At 43.3% G+C, this 19,781-nt stretch overlaps 1 protein-coding gene across 1 annotated transcript in view; it reads right to left on the reverse strand.

The window, feature by feature from the left end:
* The window catches only part of LOC146817750 (uncharacterized), a 746,064-nt gene that overhangs the window by 599,247 nt on the left and 127,036 nt on the right, over positions 1 to 19,781 (reverse strand). The window contains exons 12-13 of the mRNA XM_085609232.1: positions 19,222 to 19,365; positions 12,580 to 12,680 (exon numbers count right to left, since the gene is read on the reverse strand). Coding sequence (XP_085465358.1) covers positions 12,580 to 12,680; positions 19,222 to 19,365 — 245 coding nt within the window. The remainder of the gene's footprint in view (positions 1 to 12,579; positions 12,681 to 19,221; positions 19,366 to 19,781) is intronic.

Below are 19,781 nucleotides of genomic sequence, written 5' to 3' on the forward strand. Positions count from 1 at the left end.
GCAAAATCCGACAAGGGTGATACACCCCTCCGACCAAAATCCACATTTATCCCTCCCCCACATACCATCCCGGTGGAGATTGGTACCTTTGACCGTGCTGTTTTTGCAGAGATTGAGAATTTGGATATAGCCTCCACTTTTAAAAATCTTAGTGCAGAGGAGTTCAAAGCCATTGACTCTCTGCGCCAGGATACGAATGTCACAATAAAACCAGCGGACAAGGGTGGCGCAGTAGTCCTGCTAAACACCATTGATTATGACCAAGAATGCCTGCGGCTTCTTGGTGAACGCAAGAATTACACGCCACTCCCCTCTGATCCCTCCAACGACCTAAGAGATCAGATCAAGAGATTAGTCGAAGGAGCCTTGACCAAAAGGGTTATCACTACCTCAGAAGCGCGTTTCCTTACAGGAAGTCAAGGAACTATTCCGTACTTCTATACCCTCCCCAAAATTCATAAGGACAGACTCCCTCCCCCGGGCCGCCCCATAGTCTCGGGGATCGACTCACTTTTGGAACCATTATCACGCTTTTGTGATCACTTTCTCTAACCCTTGGTACAACAATCATCCACGTACCTTAAGGACAGTAAGGATTTATTGAAGCTGTTGAACAACATGATATGCTCTGATGATACCATCCTGGTGACAATGGACATCGAAAGCCTATATACTAGCATCCCCCAGGACGAAACAATCAGAGTCCTGGAGGAGTCCTTGAATTCCCACCCATGGGAATATAGAACTTCCAAGGACTTTATCATCCAATGTGCTACTTTGGCTCTCAAAGAAAACTTCTTTGAATACCAGGGACACCTGTATTTACAAACTACAGGTACTTCCATGGGGAGTACCTTCGCTCCAAGCGTGGCAGGTCTTTATGTGTATGACTTTGAACGCAAATTCATCCTACCTAGTACCAACCCATATATATCCTCCATAGGCTTATGGAGAAGATATATAGATGACGTGCTGCTAATCTGGCAGGGTAGCAAGAATGCCCTGCTTGCTTTTTTTGAATGGGTCAATACTCTGGATCCCAATCTGAGATTTACTTATACCTATGACCACTCAGAAGTAGTCTTCCTCGATGTCATAATTACAAAAAAACAGGGAGCACTACATACCAAGACATATTACAAACCAACCTCCAGAAACAATCTACTTGAATTCACCAGTTTCCACCCCCGCACCTTGAGGGGAATTTACCGTACGGCCAATACCTCCGCCTCCGGCGTAATTGCACCGCACTGGGCGATTTTAAAAACCAATCTGACGATCTTACTTCCAAACTGTTAGCAAGAGGGTACCCTCAACCCATACTCTCTAAGAGCTACAAACGCGCTAGGAACCAACCTAGGGAAGCACTGTTGGAAGATCACATCAACGAAACTAGGCCTACACCACTAATTTGCGTAACCACTTATAGTACTCTATCAAACAAAATGAAAAAAGTCATCAACAAACACTGGAGTATTATTAACAACCGCAAATGGGAAAAAACACTTTTCTCTTTCAAACTGGCTCAGAGCTTACGTAACAGTCTGGTACATACACGCCCGTTGGTGCAACCAAACATCACTCAAAGGACTTTCACAGAGGTCTGGGGTCTGCCTAAAATTACAGGACATCATCCCTGCTCTGACTGCAGCATCTGCCATTTGACCTCGCATACAACAACCTTAAATCTGGAACCAGGCAAGACCTGGACGCAAAGAGGACACACGAACTGTAATACTTCTAATGTGACCTATTTAATCACATGCCCCTGTGGTCTACGCTACGTGGGAATGACTTCCAGAAAAGTGAAACTCAGACTTTGTGAGCACCGGAGTAACATCAGGTGTAAACGCATCCCAACCAAACTGAGTGAACATTTCCTGACTCTCAATCATACCACCAATGACTTAACATGGACCGTCATTGAGGAGATCACTGCACGGCGGAACATTAAAAAAACCCTTTTTGAAAAGGGACAGAGATGGGTCCACCGTCTGGGGACCAATCATTGTGGGCTCAATGACAATATACCTTGGACTACAGTACTACACTGACGCCCCCAATCAGCATCAACTTAAATACCCCGATGCTGAGACTATTTGCTGGTACCTTCAGTTTTCCCCCCCCCCCCTCCCCTTTCATAATGATTGTGTACATCTGTGCACCCCAACTATTGATTCTTATGTGCCACCTACCCCGTATTTGAGAGTGCGTGCTGATGAGCACTATCCACTCCGCAACAATTCCAGTGGCTAGTAGTGTTTGCTGTTTCCAAAAACATAATAATACATTGATTTCTCTAATACATTGATTTCTCTAATTCCAACATAATTATCAGTGTATATATGTCTTTACCTTGGTGTACTTCGTGCAGATTAATACGAGGTTATGTCTACACGGTCGCCTAGCAACTTTGTTTTGCCCAACTGCTGATTCTGCAGTGGTAGACCGTGTTTGTTCTCTTCTCGATTAGAGCCCATTTACATCTATGGGGTCTGTCATCGATCATTTGTTACTCCACCTACTCGCACTTACAATGTAAATGTTCGAGTCCCACTACTAATAAAGTTTCTTTGTAACACCGATAACCCTTCCCCTTCGCGATCTGGCACTTGACCCTTATGGCGTCCTCCTTCAACCGAGATCTGATTGGCTCCCTAGTCCTCAGGTTACCCTATCAGGTAGCAGTAGGCGCGTAGCTTGCCCAATCAGGATGGCCGTTTCTTTCCTTTGAGCTAACGAGCAACGAGACTCAGGTTCCCCCTCCGCTACTTATTCGATTCTCTTCCGGATCCCGGATATCCTGGACCCGGGCTACAGAGGCGTTCCCTAGGTACCAAACGGGTGCTGAGCCACGAGGGCGTGAGTAGAACCCCGTCCCCTTTCCTACCAGTTATACGGTAAGCGCTCCCCAGTGAGACATTGCACACTTGGTACTTCAACTTTCTTTCATCTCCTTTCTATTCCAGGGTGTGCCATACGCTCCCACCCTTCTCCCGGGATCCGTGAGGCTTCATATCGATATGCCTCCGAGTAAGACCGGGTTGTTGTAATTGATTTTATTTCTAAGTAAGGTCTCTTTCCATGACCCTCACAGGGGTGCGTTTCTTCTCCCCCCTCGCCCATATGCTAGATATTGTTTAGCACGTTGTACAGCTGTCACGTGTGTCTCGATATATCCAACTAGACACGCTATTCAGGACAAGTTTCACTTTACTTGCCTGACACCTGAGTCCTGGTACTTTTTAGGTGCACCGATCTCACAATTAGTGCACCAGTGGTACAATCTAATGGCACTTCACCGAATGAGCACCTGATTTGCTGCTTGACTGACCCAGCAGCGACTTATTTTAAGCTTGGACATCAATACTTACAATCTTTGTTTTGTTTTGTCTTCTGTTGTTTGTCTGTCAATTATAAGAATAAACTCGTTCCTCTCCACCACCATAATTGCTGGCGGATACTCACCAATTTACATTTTTTACACTCACAGTCCTCGACAGGGTGAGCCTTAGCGCGCTCATACCGCCGGGACTTTGCACCCCCACTCTGGTCCTGACGAAAGCCTGTATACCATACTATACCGAGGCAGAAACATGTTGACTGCCACAGAGTGAACCCGGTCTTCTAATTTTTGACCCTCACTCTTTGTTTTAACCTTTCCAATTAGCAAAACAAATAAACTACTTTTTTGACTCAATTGGGAATTTTTAAATTCACTGTCACCTCACACGAACCCCGCTCCGCAGTAACCTGGCGTTGTAGCACACTGGGATGGCATTCGGCCATACCCAGTGGAGCCCGATGATGAAGCAGGTCACCAGCCAGGTTGGTGAGTGAGGGCTTTCTACTAAACCTTCTATGGCTTAGTTTTCCTTAAATAACAAAGTGTTGTTTTGAGTCAGCAGACTTGTGCTCCTATGACCCTAAGAGGTTGTGCCCAAACCACACGTACTCTGTTGTTTTCTGAGGTACATTAATGACCTCCTGCTTGCTTCGGAGACTGAGGAGGCTTGTAGAGATGATACCACTGCTCTTTTAAATCATTTGGCACAGAATGAACATAAGGTGTCCCAGAGCAAACTTCAGTATTGCTTACCTGAAGTTCAGTATTTGGGTCATCACAATGAGAAAGGCAAGAAGAAGGTGTCACCAGAACACATTGAGGCAATAATTAAAATGAATCTGCCTACTACGCTGAAGGAAGTCCGAATGTTCTTGGGAATGGTTAATGACTGCTGACAATGGAGCTGAGAGAAAGCCTGTGTCGTGCCCCAGCTCTTGAAATGCCTGATTACAACAAAGCATTCTCATTATTCTGTTGTGAGAGGGAGGGTTGTGCTTACCCAGGTACATGGGGGTGTCCGTAGACCAGTGGCTTACTTCTCAGATACATTAGATCCTGTAGCTTCAGCGTTGTTCATATGTCTCAAATCCATTGCTGCAACTGGTGTCAGCATTAAACGATGTAAAAGCATTGTGATGGGTCATCCTCTTACTATCTATGTTCCACACTCAGTTGAGCTCCTGATGATGAGAACCAAAACACAGAACTTGACTAATAGCAGGCTTACACGATATGAGCAGGTCTTGCTGGCCTCTGAGAATGTAACGTTTAAGAGATGTTATATTCTGCTGCATTGATGCCTTTTCCAAGTATTGAAGGAGAAGATTGTGAGGACCAAGACTGTCTGGATGTGACTGAACTTTGTACCAAACCGAGACCCAACACTGTCCATGAACCTCTACCTGAACCAGACCAAGTCCTTTTTGCTGATGGTTCATGTCTAAGAGATAATGAGGGTTTACTTGAGAGCAGCTTTTGCTGTATGTACCAATTCTGGAGTTGTGGAAGCTGCTTGTTTACAGGGGGTACACTCCACACAAGTAGCTGAAATCATTGCCTTGACCTGCGCATGCCTTGTTTCTGATCAAATCAGAATCACCATCTATACCGATAGCCAGCACAGTTTTGGTGTGGTTCATGACTTCGGACAGCTATGGTCACAGAGGGGGCTCCTAGCGTCATCAGGCTCTCTTATCAGGAATGGGGAATATGTGAGACAACTGTTGGAAGCCTTACAGCGACCCAAAGTGGCGGCAGTTGTGAAGTGTGCTGCTCATGGGAAGGGGGAGGATTTGATTACTGTGGGTAACAGATACACTGTCGAAGTCACCCGCTTTTGTGCTATTCATGCTTGCATTTTTAAGGGGGATTATTCAGGTGAGAATACAGACAGAACCGAGCTCAGCATGACGTTAGCCATAGCGGACACTTGGGTTGAGGTCAAGCGTCTGCAGGGAGAAGTGACTGATCAAGAGGAAGCTGGTTGGATCAAAGCAGGTTGTGGAAAGAGAGATGATGGCATTTGGGTTTCAACAGATGGTAGAGCAGTGTTGCCAGATTGTCTACTAACCCCTATGGCAAGACAAATACATGAAGCAGTTCACATTGAGTGAGATGCAATGGTGCGAGTGTTCAGACAAATGTGGTTTAACCCGAGGTTTCATGTGTTTGCTGAAGCAGTGTGCCACAGATGCGTTATGTACCAACAGATGAATGCTGGAAAGAAAACTGTGGTTGTCTTGAGTCATATTGGGAAGTCGGGTCCTTTTAATAGGATACAGCTTGATTTCATTGAGATGCCTAGGTGCAACGGGCTGAGATACATTTTGCTTGTGGTGTGCGTCATTTCGCGGTGGGTGGAAGCATACCCGACCAGAAGATGTGATAGTCTTACAGTAGTCAAGCTGTTACTTAGAGAGTTGATGCTTTGCCTCTGGTACTGATGAGTTTGCACAGCATTCCAGATAGGAGGACTGGATTATCCCTGCATAAGATTTTGATGGGCAGGGCGATGCGCTTGCCTGCAGTGCCGTCTACAGCATTGATAAACATCACCGATGATTTGATCCTTGATAATTGCAAGGGACTGGCTGACGTAGTCCGTTCTGTGTCTCACCAGGTTGAAGCTACGACTGCACCGACCTTAAAGGACCTCTGTCATGATTTGTGTCCAGGAGACTGGATCCTAGTCTGGAAACATATGAGGAAGAATTGTCTTGATGCCCGCTGGCGAGGTCCGTATCAAGTGATTTTGGTAACAAACACTGCTGTGAAGTGCGGAGGCTTGCTGAACAACTGGATTCATGCTTCCCATACTCACAGAGTTTCAGGACTCTTGGAAGAAAAAGCTCCTCTCCCTGAAGAGAATCCAGCCATGGTTGCAGGACCACAGGCGAAGGCAAGCCAAGCTGTGGGGGTTACTGATGAGGTACTACACAACGCCCAGGTATTGACTCTGAGGGAGACGGTAAGGTTGCAAGTGGTACAGAGTAGGACTCAGTGGAAGAGACTGGTGTGGAAAGTGGTCGGGTGCTGCGAAGAAGGACTTGGATTGCAAGAGAATCATGGCCTGTGAGACAGAGGAGGCAGAACTTGAGACTTGCACCAGAAAGAGATCTTCCTCCAGTATCTGAAACATCTGAATCAGAGCTAAGGGACACAGAGCAAGCACAGGGGAGCTTGAGGAGGTCCAGGAGAGCAAGGGTACTGTGCCAGAGATCTGGTGCCCGAGTGGACTTATCTGGTTACAGATGCCAGGAATAGTGAGGTCCAGATAAGTGAGGCACAGAGCAGCGGTGCTGATAATTGAAATTGAACTGTTGGTCCCTAGAGTAGAAGCCAATGGAGTTTTGACATTGACTGTACTAGATCCTCCAAGACTGTGTGGCTTGCGGAGCTTGATTCAGAAAGACCTTACATTTTCAACCTTTGAATATCAGTCACCAGCTCAGGAAATTGCAGCAGTTTGTTTTAGACTTTGCAGCGTGTCATTGGGGAAATTGGCTCTGATCTTATAAGGGATGAAAATTGAACTGTGAACTGTAAATAAAAATCATTTGTTTGAAAGAAGATAACCTAGGCCCGAGAGGAAGAAGAATAAAATTAGTTAATTGTCCGTAGAAGAAGAAAGAGGGCTAAGGAAGTTTTTGAGAGTAAATAATTGTGCAATGAACTGTGAAAATTGTTTCCACGACTGTGTATGAACTTTGGCGTTTCGCAGTGAGAGGCAGAGAGAGATTCTGTATTGATCCTCTTGCTGTAGCTACCCAAAATCGTTTGAAGATGGAGTCTGGAAATCCAAACCGTGTGATAGGTACACTTATAGTAGGAGTAATTATAGTCATAGCGGCAGTTATTACCATGTCCGTTATAGGTTCACATGAACAGATGTTGATGGGGTGGGAGTACATGCGATATCTACACCTACCACTTCTAGTACAAAAGAGGGTACATTAGGAACTGACAGTGTTATGATTGATAAAGCTAGTCGCTTGTTGCACGTACATTTGTCAAAAGGTAACTATACGTTGAATGCTTACGCAAAGCTGTTGTACGAGTATGTGAATACTATGGATGTGAGGGATTGCTATGTGTGCATGCAGCTACCAGCGTCAGTTGAGTAGGGTATTAGATACCATCATTTGCTTTTGACGTATGGTATTACTTGTAATTTGGTGCTCAGCATATTTTATGGTAAGGGTCAATACCAGTACTATTTCTCCAATCATGATATGGTGCTTTCAGAGGTTCCAGCTTATAAGCATCTGAATATGTATGACTATTACACGCAAGAAGAGAGAATAGGAAAGTATTACATACCTACTGTTTCATTAGACACGGCTTACACACAGACATAATTTGACCTGCATGTTAACTGACCTAGAAAAGAAGTTCGTAGATGAAGTAGAAGATAGACATAGGTCATTTGCTGTTAAACTTGACAATAGAAAAGGAAATTTTGGATGGACTAAGGAGGAAGTAATGGTTCAATAGCTTTAGATTGGGAACAATGAGGAAAGCTTTGCATTAGACAGGTACAGACGTACTATGACAAGATCTTTGTGGGGCAGAATGTGTGCAATCACACCTTCACAATTGAAGCAGCTGCAAAGAAGTTCTTACAAGAGGCGGTACAGGTGGTGCCAAATGTGTATATTGTGTGTGGGAAGAATACGTATGTCTGATTGCCACCGAGTTGGTATGGCACATGTTATGTGGCTGTCATGTTTCCTAAGATATATCATGTGGAGGATTTAAAGCCTTTAGAGGAGAAGTCACAGCATAGAGAGAAACAAGGTACATGTACAGGAGAGGTTGTAAGAGATGTGTTTGGAGCTTTGATACCAAGTTTGGGAGTATTCTTGAATGATGTAAAGATTAGAAAGTTGTCAACTATAGTAAATACGTTGTCAGTCAATACAGCTCAGCCACTACTACTCGTGGATGGAGAGATGGTATCGACTAGAGCTATGGTGATGCAAAACCACCTTGCTTTAGATGTGTTATTAGCAAAAGAAGACAGAGTCTGTAAAATGCTGAGGGTTCACAAGTGCTTTACTTATATCCCAGACCATAGTAAGGATCTCAGGAAGTACATAGGTAACATAACTGAGATACATCACGAGATACATGCCCTGGCAACTGAAGGAGTTTGGAGTAAGATTGGTAAAGGATTTAGAAAGACTGGAAGTTGGTTTGAAAATCTTGGGAAGGGAATTCTTGGATATATCCTGAAGCCAGTTATCCTTTTGATGGGGACAGTAAAAGCTTTCAAGTGGCATAAGTCCAGACAGGTTGAGAATTCTCTTAGATAGTGAGAGAGCGGACTGGAGAGACGGCAGCACAGTCACTATGAGAATCTCAAGAGCTTGGAGATGGTTCAACAGGGAAGACAGGCTGCAACTTCTGTTTAGGTTGGTTCTTTCTACAGGGAGCAAAGTGAGTGTGATGACACTAGTCATCAGAGAGGGATCTGATAGAGCACAAATTGATCGGTCATTTGTAGGGGTGCATCAAAATCATGGGTAGTCCACACTGCATATAATCTTTTATCGTCTAAACATTTGTGCCATTAGCCCGCGTATTGTAATAACGTGGAAAGTGAAGTGTTAGGTATGTTTTTTTATTCAACAAAATGTTATTGTTTTTTTAACTGATACTGTAAGCACCTTAACACTATTGTACTGGATGCATTTGCACTTTACTTGTTTTGAGGCCAGGGGGATCCTTGATGAGGTCAATGTAATTTTCACCTGGATACTTCTCTTACAGTATCTTCATATAGTAATGGACAATAGAGTTATGCCATTTCAAGAGATTTTAACGAGTACCAGGTAGAAATGGCTTAATCAGGACATTTTTGGCTGCCTGGTCACGTTAGTATTTACATGTTGATCTTTTTATAGCAACATTGGTGTTCATTTGTATCTTTGCCTTTTGTACATTCGTTTTTAAAGAGATATGTTGTTATTTATTAACTGTTCACTTTTGTATTTTTATATACTGGATACTGGAGCAAATTTGTGAATGTGGAAAATTTTGATGGCATTTTAGCCGAAATAAAGTTTGATGATGATGATGATGATGATGGTATGTTTTCGTATAACGTGGAGAAATCAATATTGCAATTGCCTATGATTAGATGAAAACCTTAATGTGAAGAATTGTACATGTCACTTATGAACGTTTTAATTCGTATGCTTATGTAATGCCTTGATTTAAATGTGCGCGGTAATGATGTTCATGTATACCTGTGCTTATGAATTTATGTGCTATTTCTTATCTTGGCTGAATTCTGTAGGCCTAACGTGTATTTCTCCCTGCCGTTCTCGAGTTAGGCTTGTTAGGTAACTCACGTGTATGCAGATCTTGTTATTTCTCATGTTTCCTGTTGCAGGTGGAGAAATGCATCTTTGTTAGTTAGAATAATGTCTTTGTTTTAGGAGTGAGGCTTAGGGAGGAGAAGACACGTTGAACAGCAATGCTGATAATGTGGGATGATGTTGTTTCTCACCGGAGAGAGCCTAGGAATCAAGGTCATCGAGCCAAGACCTGGGAGCATCGTTGCAGCATGGAAAGTTACCAACGAGGTGTCTTGAGTGGATGCCGTGATACCACACCACCTTCTGGGAGTTAGCATTCAATTCTTGTTTTGAAGTTAGAGACAGGGACTGGTTATTCCTGACTTGCCTTGAGAGGAGAGAGCATCTTAGAACGAGTTCTGTAGCTTTATGCTACTTGACCCATTTGACATGAGTAGTCTACTTAGGAAGCCTTCACGTGTTGACACCTTTCTAGAACTTGCCTTTGGAAATGCAAAGTAGGGGTGTCACGTTAGTGGTAGTGTAGGGATAGACTAATGCTTTTTACTTACAAACCTCCAATGAAGGGGACTCTGGATATAGGCGCAGTGATATTCTGTGTCTTGATTCTTGAATTGGTTATTTTGTGTCTGCTGCATCGTCTTAACTTCACCCGTAGGTTTGGCTTTGTATTAGTTCCAATGTATTTCTATAACCTTGTCTTGTGGTGTTTGTATGTCCAGCTGTTCTTGGCTTTGTAATAAACTAACTATACTTTGATTCAAGAGTCTGGGATTTTTCGGGGTCATGATTCATTGGAACTGTAATGTATAATTGGATAACGATAATTTTCCTCCCCTCCACACTTTCAAGCAGACAAAAAGGGACATAGGCCAGGGGTTCCAAAGTAAGTCTAGAACGTGGAACCTGGCTCCTTCAGTCCCATACTGTTTTCTTTCAAAATCCTCCATCCCCATTTCATCAGCGATTTCTTGGACCACCACATTTGTTTTCACTGTATGTGGCTAGGCTTTTGCCTAGTTTCAATCTCGTCATATGTTTTGATTAAATGTGACTGCATAAATTCTACAGACACGTTTCGTGTGTACAAGTTTTAAAGTCTGCTATGGTGGCCTTGGATATCTATTGCCTAGCCTCTCCAGCAGCAATACCTGGTGGTTTGCTTGGTGTATGCCCAGGTTACTAGTTTGCCATTGAGCTTGCCCAAATGATGTTAGAGCTTGGGTAAATTATATTAGGGTTTCAACCTTTTGGGCAATACAATTTTGTTTAAGTTTACCATTTTTTCAGTATTCACAAACTAGGATTTAATTAGGGGTGGATGGTGAGCTCCGCTCCGCCTGCAGAGTTCACAGAGTTTTGTTCATGTTTGACATATTTCCGCCCACCACCGGTGGAGTTTACCGGCATGCACTGCCTCCACTCACAGGAATGACAGGATACAGAGTCTCTTTCGGGGAGAGAAAAGAGTTGGCTGACGTGTGGTCACCATGGAGCCGCTGGCTATGCCTCCAGGCTGCAATTGGTTGTTGGCTTCCTTCGACCTTTGCCCTGTGTCACTTCCTGCTCCTCCTCGCAGGTGCAGCCTGGACGTGGTAGCACCGTAGTAGAGGACTCACTCCGTAGCCCGCACCATCCATGGTAAGGTGAAGGAACAATCGTGCCAATGAATCACCCGTGCTCTACTCTGCTTTGCCCTGGTCAGGCTGCTGGGCTGGCTGGGCATTGCCTATGTACTTGGCGGTCACAGGACTCATGAGCAGCAGCAGCAGAAACAACAAGGAAAGAAAAAAAGGTGGCTTTTGGATGGATAAAACAGTGACCCTAGATGCTGGGTACAGTGCTAGGGGCCTGTCCAGCATCTTATAAAGGGCACCCCATGACAAGTGTAATTTGTATGTCTGCCACATTCACCCCAAAGCTCTTTTAATTTGGCATCCAGCTGGCCTCCCGTTGGTTTGGGGGGGGGGGGGGGGGGGGGGGGGTCAGTGTAAGCAGTCTGTGGGGGTTTAATGCTCCGCAGGTGGTTATGGGGTAGGATCGGTGTCAGAGTCTCTTCTCTGCTAGTCCATGTTTTAGGGTGTGATGCGCACTCCGTGTGCAATGGGGGAGGGGCTGGATATGGGACCCCTTGTTTTGGAGTGTTCTGGGCACTATCGCCAGAGATGTGTTGGGGGGCTGAGGCTTTACTGGCTCATTTTTTGGGGGGCTATGATATCAAAATAGCCTGTGTATCACGTTGAGGTCTGTGGGGGTCTGACGGGCTGCTGGCTCATGTTTGGGAGGACTCTGAAATTATAATGTGTATCACTTTGACATCTGGGGTCTGACTGGGCCGCTGGCTCTTGTTTCAGGGGGCTTCTATAATGTAATGTGTATCACTCTGAGGTTTTGGAGTCTGACACAGCCACTGGCTCATGTTTCAGGAGCACCGGATGGCCTCCAGTCTTTATTTTGAGGTTGGGTTGAAATGAGGGGAACTCCTTGAAATTTCATGGAGTTTTTATGTAACTCAGAGGAATTTGCTTAGTGCAACTCCACAAGCTCCATTCACCCCTAGATTGAATACTAACTTTACAACCGCAGAGGCTCCAGAGTGAGGGAGGAGAACTCCTCACTTAACACGACAATCTTTATATGTGCGGAGGTCTCCACCCCAACTGCAGAGTCTACACGGTCGTAAAGTTACTATTAAATCCTAGTTTTTCAATACCAAATAAATAGTAAATTTAACACAAATGTGTAGGCTTACCTCTGGGAAGCAGGTCCAAAAGGTTCAAGCCCTAGTTTTACTTGCCCAAACTTATCAAATACTCATTTTCAATTAAAAAAGGTTTCTTTCCATTCTGTTTTTACAACACAATTACATTCTAGTTACTTTTTTGCACTGAAAACATTTCTGTAACTTACCCAGTTTCTTTTTTCTTCCTTGAAGACAAAGGACGTTTGCTGAAGTCAGTACTATCTGTGCCCTTAAAACCCTGCAGTATTGAAATACTCTCATCTTGCCTCTGAAACAGACAATGAATATGAGAGTCATATTTAGCACCAATATCTCTAAAAAGATGAGCTCATTTCTGTATTTGAGAGTTCTAAGTCTGATGTCACAAAAATATTGCTCAGAGAGATATGTAAGTGAGGCCGATACAGGTATCGGACTATGTACAGAAAGAAATAAAATAAATCAGTCAACATGTGTACACAATTACTAGCTACCAAGAAGAAAAATACAGACCAATGCACTAAAAGTAGAACATTTGCTTGCATGATTTATTGATAGATCAAGGCTATCAGAATGAGCGACGTTGAAATTAAATTTCCATAAGAGGTAGAGCTTTGACTTTAGGATACAGAAGAAAGAAAAGAGGTTACTCGCCCTGTGGAGCACAGAGCAACTGTTGTATTCTCAGGTCTGAGCCCCTACATTGACGATCAGATGAAAACATAACATTGTGACTATCAGACTATTACAGACTTTTACTTCAAGCACTATGTGCTTCATAATTGCACTCATTCACTTAAGGGCCTATCAACCCATACCAGAAACTGTACCAAAACAAACAAAATCTTGACGTTAAATACTAGTTAAAAAAAAGTCTCCCTTAAACACCTAACTATACCACAGTGGTGTGCTCATTGTGTGACACACTTCTCAGTTCCAATACACCTGAGGACCAGCACAATGACAGCAGGGTCAAAGCTGATGGAACCCACTATGAAGAACTGGTAACGTTGTGATATATACTTCAGAGCATGTCTCAATCAGCAACAACAGTAAGAGAGACTCAAAGCCAGCACGGTATTGAATGTCAATCCACCTTGCTGGTGGCTTGCATCACAGTGATAAAAAGAAAACTGCCATTCTTCCAGCACTTTCATCTGGCACTATATATTGGGGAGCCATGTTTTACAAAATGTCAGGAAGTTGAGGGGAGAAAGGTCCCAATCCCTTTCTAGCCCTAAAATAAGCATATATCCTTCTTGTGCTGGTTCTTGCCCATAACAGGGGGAGAGGCCCCTATCCCCCTAATTTAAAGTAGAATTCTGAAAGTGTGTCTGGGCAAGAGTATTGGTCGTATATTTCAGGGGAAAATAATTTTCCAAATCAGTACTGTTTGATCCGATGGAATGGGTCATTTGTTTGTACTTTATTCATAAGAGTGGACATAGAGAAAGGGATGGCACAGCCAACACGTGTTTCGCCCCCTACAAGGCCATCCGGCCTGGGGCTTCCTCAGGGCTGTACATGTGCAATGTAACATAACGAAATATAAAGCATGCAGTTGAAAATATGAACATATTGTCAAGAAATGTGAAGGATAGGTGAAGCGAGGTTAGTCAGAGAAAGAGAGGAGAAAATGAGAGGAGAGAAGAGTATGAAGATTTAGATGTGGAAGTCGTACGTTTACAGGAGTGTATTGGTGGGGATGTGAAAGGGAAACGATTCAGGGTGAGTGTAAGTATAATAATCGGATAAAGGTGAGTATAGGCAAGGCAAGAAGGAGATGGGAGAAGAGTCACGGTTTGATGGGGATGTAAGCGTAAAGTGGAAGTGAGATTATAGTGCATGGACAGGAGTAGAGATAAGTAAGTTGTATATTAAGGTTAAATGGTATAGAGCATGTGAGTGCACATGGATATTAGTTATTTATATATTTTAGTTTTAAGGCAGTACGTCATGCCCACAGTTAGTGCAAGGTCATGCAGTCAGAAGTGAGTATAGCAGGGAATAGAGAGTAAATTGTAAATTAGGAAGGAGTGGCGAGAAGGAGGAAAAGTTGGCATTATACATATGTTTATCAAACATTTCATTGTTGTAAAGCAGGATTGAGAAAGGTCAAATAATGATTACATGATCATCAATAAAAATGTAACAGTATTGAATATAGTATCATTTACAGACACATAAGAGTAATGCGCGCGTACGTAAATCCAATTATCGGAGAGATAGCAGTTGTGCCAGAGCACCCACATATTGACGAAAGGACAAGGAAGTGTTGAGAGAGTAATCACACAGATGTTATAGACGGTAACAGTAGCCACATTAATGCCAAGGCATATTAGTTTTAAGATTTGAATTTTTTTAATACAATTAGGTAGAAGAGTAAAAAGTAAGGAAATGTATATTTACAGTGTAGTATTCGACATCAGGGGGCAGCGGGACCATGAGTTGCATATATTTTCGAGAGAGAGGAGATCAAAATTAGTATGTATTGCTGAATCGTCGGTTAGCAGCGCGGTGAAGTGAACGTGAACGAGTGATCAAGAGGTTCAATGAAGAAATGATTGAATGAATGGATAACTTTACACGGTCGCACAGTGATCACATTGTCGTGTTGGAGCGAGGGTGGTCAGGTGAGAATATTAACATGCATGTTGATATATTGGAAGGTTATGACTAATGCCTGAGGTCGGCAATGTGTCAGATACGGTTTAATATTGTCAAATGTCTAATCATATATTCTTAGAAAAAGTGAGGCAGTAGTACGGTGTTGAATGTGCTCATAACCGGTCAGGATGCGGCGTGGGTGACTAGATTGTGAAACGGGGAGTAAGTATTATCTACTCGATAAGTACTATACGTGGGCGGTATGTGCTAAAGCTCAAGGTGCACTTATGAGAACTATTGGGGTAGTGTTATAGAGATCTCATGATGCGATCGGTTAGGTTCTTACCGGGTAGTTCCGTATTTGCTTCTCACGATTTTAGGGGTATTAATACCTTTGGATTCTAATGGGAGGAGATAAACAGAGAGTGACTATCGGAAAGGTTAGGCTGATAGTCTATCAGAGGGGCCGTGTGAAGGCCGTGGTTGAGCTTACCTTAAGTCTCGGCTAATGCCTTGAATGATGGATTTCTTCGGCTTCACGTTGGTGAAAAGCCGACAGCACAGACAGCCATTTACAGGTCAGGTATGAGTGCTTCCAGTTTGTAACCCGGAAGAAGCACGGTGCTAGTGGACTAGCGCCATTTTGGATTGGGGGAATTCCAGTATAGAATCAGAGCGATAGGAATGTGTAAGATTAGACAGGGCTAGTAGGTTAGATTCTATATGCCCTAATGAGGTATGAAAACAATAAAAGTTACGCGGAAAGTTGAGCGTGTAAGATAAAAAATAGGATAATTTGGAAGGAAGGAAGGAAAGATATATTATAACAGGGTAATGCAAATCTTGATACAATTGAGTACATCGACCGTACAAGTAATAGATAATAATCGGCATTACAGGACGTATACGAGAGAGGTCGAGCAAAATAGGATAATTTTGAGAGGACGATCGCGTGACACATTTCAAGATGGTAAAGTATTTGGGAATACAATTGAAAATACATTAGACAAACAAATCTTCCTACTTCTCCAGGTAAAAGGAAGATAGTATGGTGATGCAGTAAAGGAATGTACAAGGGGGAAATAGACAAACCCAGTACATTTCAGAAAGTTAGTCTTCTCCTAGCCATACATGCATTTCCGCATCTTTATTCAATCCCAGATTAGTTGTTTTGTAATTCATGATCAGTTCACTTTCGCGTTTCCGTAATCTTAGTTCACGGTTTCCCCCTCTGTTGGTTTGGTGTACAACCTCCAGGCCAAAAAAGAGGAAATCCTTTTTGTGTTGGTGTTTTTCCTCGAAATGTTCGGTTAGCGGGTGACTAGAAGTATGTTTAAGGATATTACGGTAGTGCTCCTGGATTCGAGTTCGTAGGAGTCGGATCGTACTGCCAATGTATGGAAGATTGCATGGACAGATTATCACATAAATACAAAATTTGCTGTTGCAGTCAATCCATTCTTTTGTTTTACAAAATGACTATATTGAAAAAACACATGTGACCGAACAATGATTTTCATTACAGACCGCAGTCCAAAGGGAAGATATTCTGGGGACATCAGAAACCTCAAACCTACTAAAGGATCTTGTTCACCTTTTAAAAATATTTGCAGCACAACCTCTATGCATAACTTCAGACTTGTTCAGCTGCACTAGGTACTTAAGTAACTTTAACACATACCATGAAATAGGTAGTAGGCTCAGTCATTCTACAACCAGGTTAAGACCCATCCCTGTTGTCGGTGGTGGTGCACTGTATGGTCCTTTTATGGATAATGGCTGTTCCTCCTTACGGCTTGTTGTTGAGGTCCTGGTGAGAATTTTATATTTGTTGGGGAATGCTGTGGTAATATCTTGGGCAAATGTGGGGTAGAGCCAGGTCTCAGTGGGGAAGATGATGTCCGGTGCGAGGGTGGCGATGAGATTTCACTATTCAGTGGAATGCTTGCATACTGAGAGTGTGTTGATAAGGGTGCATGTGAATTGGTTTTTATTTTCTTCTGGTAGTGTCTGTGGTGTCTTAGGGGTGGGGCTGGTGGGTGGGCTGGCATGTGTGCTGTGTCAGTTGAGGTGCAGTGGGTGCAGGTGAAATGTCCTTCCGTAGAGCATGGGTCAGCACGGTAGCAGTGTTTGTTGCAGCATCCGGGGTCAAGGGTGCAGAGCTCGGTCACGATGTATCTTATGGGAGGGAGGGCCAGGAGTTGTGACACTGGGCCCGGTTCAGGTGCAGACGAGCGCAGATGAGCTTGCCTTTGGTGTGCCTTCGGCCAGTCGACTGCAGTATCCAATAAATCTGGAGTATAAGTCGCAGACACCAATCTAGGGGCCATGGCCTTCAGGTGCAGGAGCCAGAACTTCTAAAATATGTTTTTTTCCAGATATCAAGTTCCTGTAAAAATATTTTGCTTGACCCTCTCCCTAGATTGCTTATTCTATGGAGTACGAAATCGGGGTCTGGCAGGCCTGAGCCAAAGAGTAATAATCTTTGACTCCTCAGGGTTGGGGGGCTCATTTTACTGGAACTCAAATAGTATAGTAAACTTAAGGTTTTATCACCTTGCAGTCTCTTTTCCCCACAACCTCACCCCCATGTTCTCCTGAGCATAAGACCTTGAGATGGCATTGCTTGTGAGGGTGCAAAGCAAGCAGATTCGAATGACTGAGCTAAAGCGTCATTCCTATGAGAAGGCTGAAGACTAAGGTCTAGCAAGTGCCAATTCCTATAATGAGCCGAGCCCTGTTCCACTATTCACATCCAGTTAGTTTGGATCCAGAAGTCGCTCCCAGCAGAGCAGGATAATTATACTGAACATTCACATACCATTCATACTACGTCAGTAACTCTCTTTGAGCTTAATGGAACGGCAGAAATTGATGAGTTACTTATTTGTGCCCACAACATCTTATAGTACAGACTATGTCTAGCATGTATTTCTACATTCCTTTCACAGCTCGTCAGTTTGGCAACCACATGACTTTCAATGTGTCATGCGAGTTCCAACAGCAGATGGGAGGGAGGCTTTACAGTCTTTGCTCAAAGGTGCTCCTGTGTCAACTTCTGCAAGCCACTCTCCAAGGGGACCCAACTCAGGGCTGCAGGGGATTCCGGAATATAGAAATGCGAACTGCAGATGAAGGAGGAGGCACCTGAGGTCTGAGTACTCAGATTCCCAACAAGGCAAGCAGAGCTGTGTTATCAACACCCATAATTTCCATCCCATCCCTCAGATGGCTGTGAATCTTGACTTTAGGTTGTTTTGTAGTTTGTGTGCTCCACGTCTCAGGTCTAACATTTTAATGATTTTACTAGAGGTGAGGAGATTTAAATGAGCATTTAGATGGCTAGGTCCTGTTCAGCCACTGTTTTTTTTCAGGCGTGGCGTTGACTTGCATCCCATTCAAGTCTTAAGAGACAATCCTCTTGGCTCAGCATGCATTCAGTATTAGGAAAGTAAATAAAATGCAGCTGGGTAGCACTCCGCTGGTAGGTTTAAGGCTTTGAATTTGACTGCAATCTTTTTAACCTCTTCTCTATTAGTAATGGAGGAAAGCAAGGAGGAGACTGTCCAAAGCAAAAGGAGCTCTTCAGAAGTAGGAGCATTCTATTGGGTTATTTGTTACGCCCTCTAGAATTTTCATTATTTTCCCTTCAAAGAATGTTACAATATTTTGTGCATTGTTCTTCAATCATACACTTTCATAGCATCTGAGGGTAGTTTGCACATCATGCAGAATATTTTCCTAAAACCAGTGGCCCCTTTGTCAATATGGTTGGCTTAATAAGGTCCTTTTGCCCTCTTCAGTCCTCTCTACTATTCGCTTAGATACATCTTGACCAAATCCGGTTTAAGATGTTGTGGGAACTTTCCAAAATCTGTACAAAGTTCCTCCCCTTTCTCTTTCTGGTGAGAAACTGTTCATTGTATCAATTTTAGACGTGGGCTCTGGTTTGAACATTTTATTTTTTAGAGGAGGGTGCACCTTAATTTGCATCTGCAATATGTTGCATTAAGAGATTTCCAGACAACAGCATAGTTTAAGCCATCTCGCCTGCTTTAGACGTTGTTTTATTTTCTGAGAGCAGGTTTTATTTACCATAATGAGTTACCTGATTCATGACGGTGGGTTTGTTATTGAATGCATAGGTGGGGGTTGTGTGTCATATCTGACAGAAAGTAATCAGAGAATGGTTAGACTGCAGGATGCTAATAAGTCAAATGTACCTGTGATTCTACATCTGAGTTGTCATATATCTGTGCCCAGAGATGGTGGCTTGGACGACTTGAGACACTTTGCGCAGGAACAGGTTCCAGAACAGATGCAGCATGGTCCTGGAGGGCCTCCAACACTCGTTCTGCATTTGAGACCTAATATAAATTATAGAACAGGATTATTTCCATCATGAAGACACAATCACACCAAAAAAGATGACTTAAATGTAACAGAGAATATCAAACTATTACACTGTATGTGATACTCATCATAAGATAAAACTATACCAAAATACCTTGAGGCCTATTCACAAATTGCATTTTGTAATATGTGAACCAGTACCTCATTAGTACTATGACATACTCCAAAATACTTTTCACTAACCTACATGCGTAGAACTCTGCCTCTCCTATCTTGTCTGTGCGGAGGTCTCCGCCACATGTGCCGAGATCTCCACACACACACATCCACATTTTTTTTAGTAAATGTGGGAAGGATAGGTAGCAGTGGCTGAAAAATTGGAAATTCTTACAACTAAAGGGGAGGTGTTTAGGCAGGAGCAAGGAGGTGT

The sequence above is a fragment of the Triturus cristatus genome, chromosome 6, assembly GCF_964204655.1.
Source record: "Triturus cristatus chromosome 6, aTriCri1.1, whole genome shotgun sequence".
In the NCBI taxonomy this organism is placed as follows: domain Eukaryota; kingdom Metazoa; phylum Chordata; class Amphibia; order Caudata; family Salamandridae; genus Triturus; species Triturus cristatus.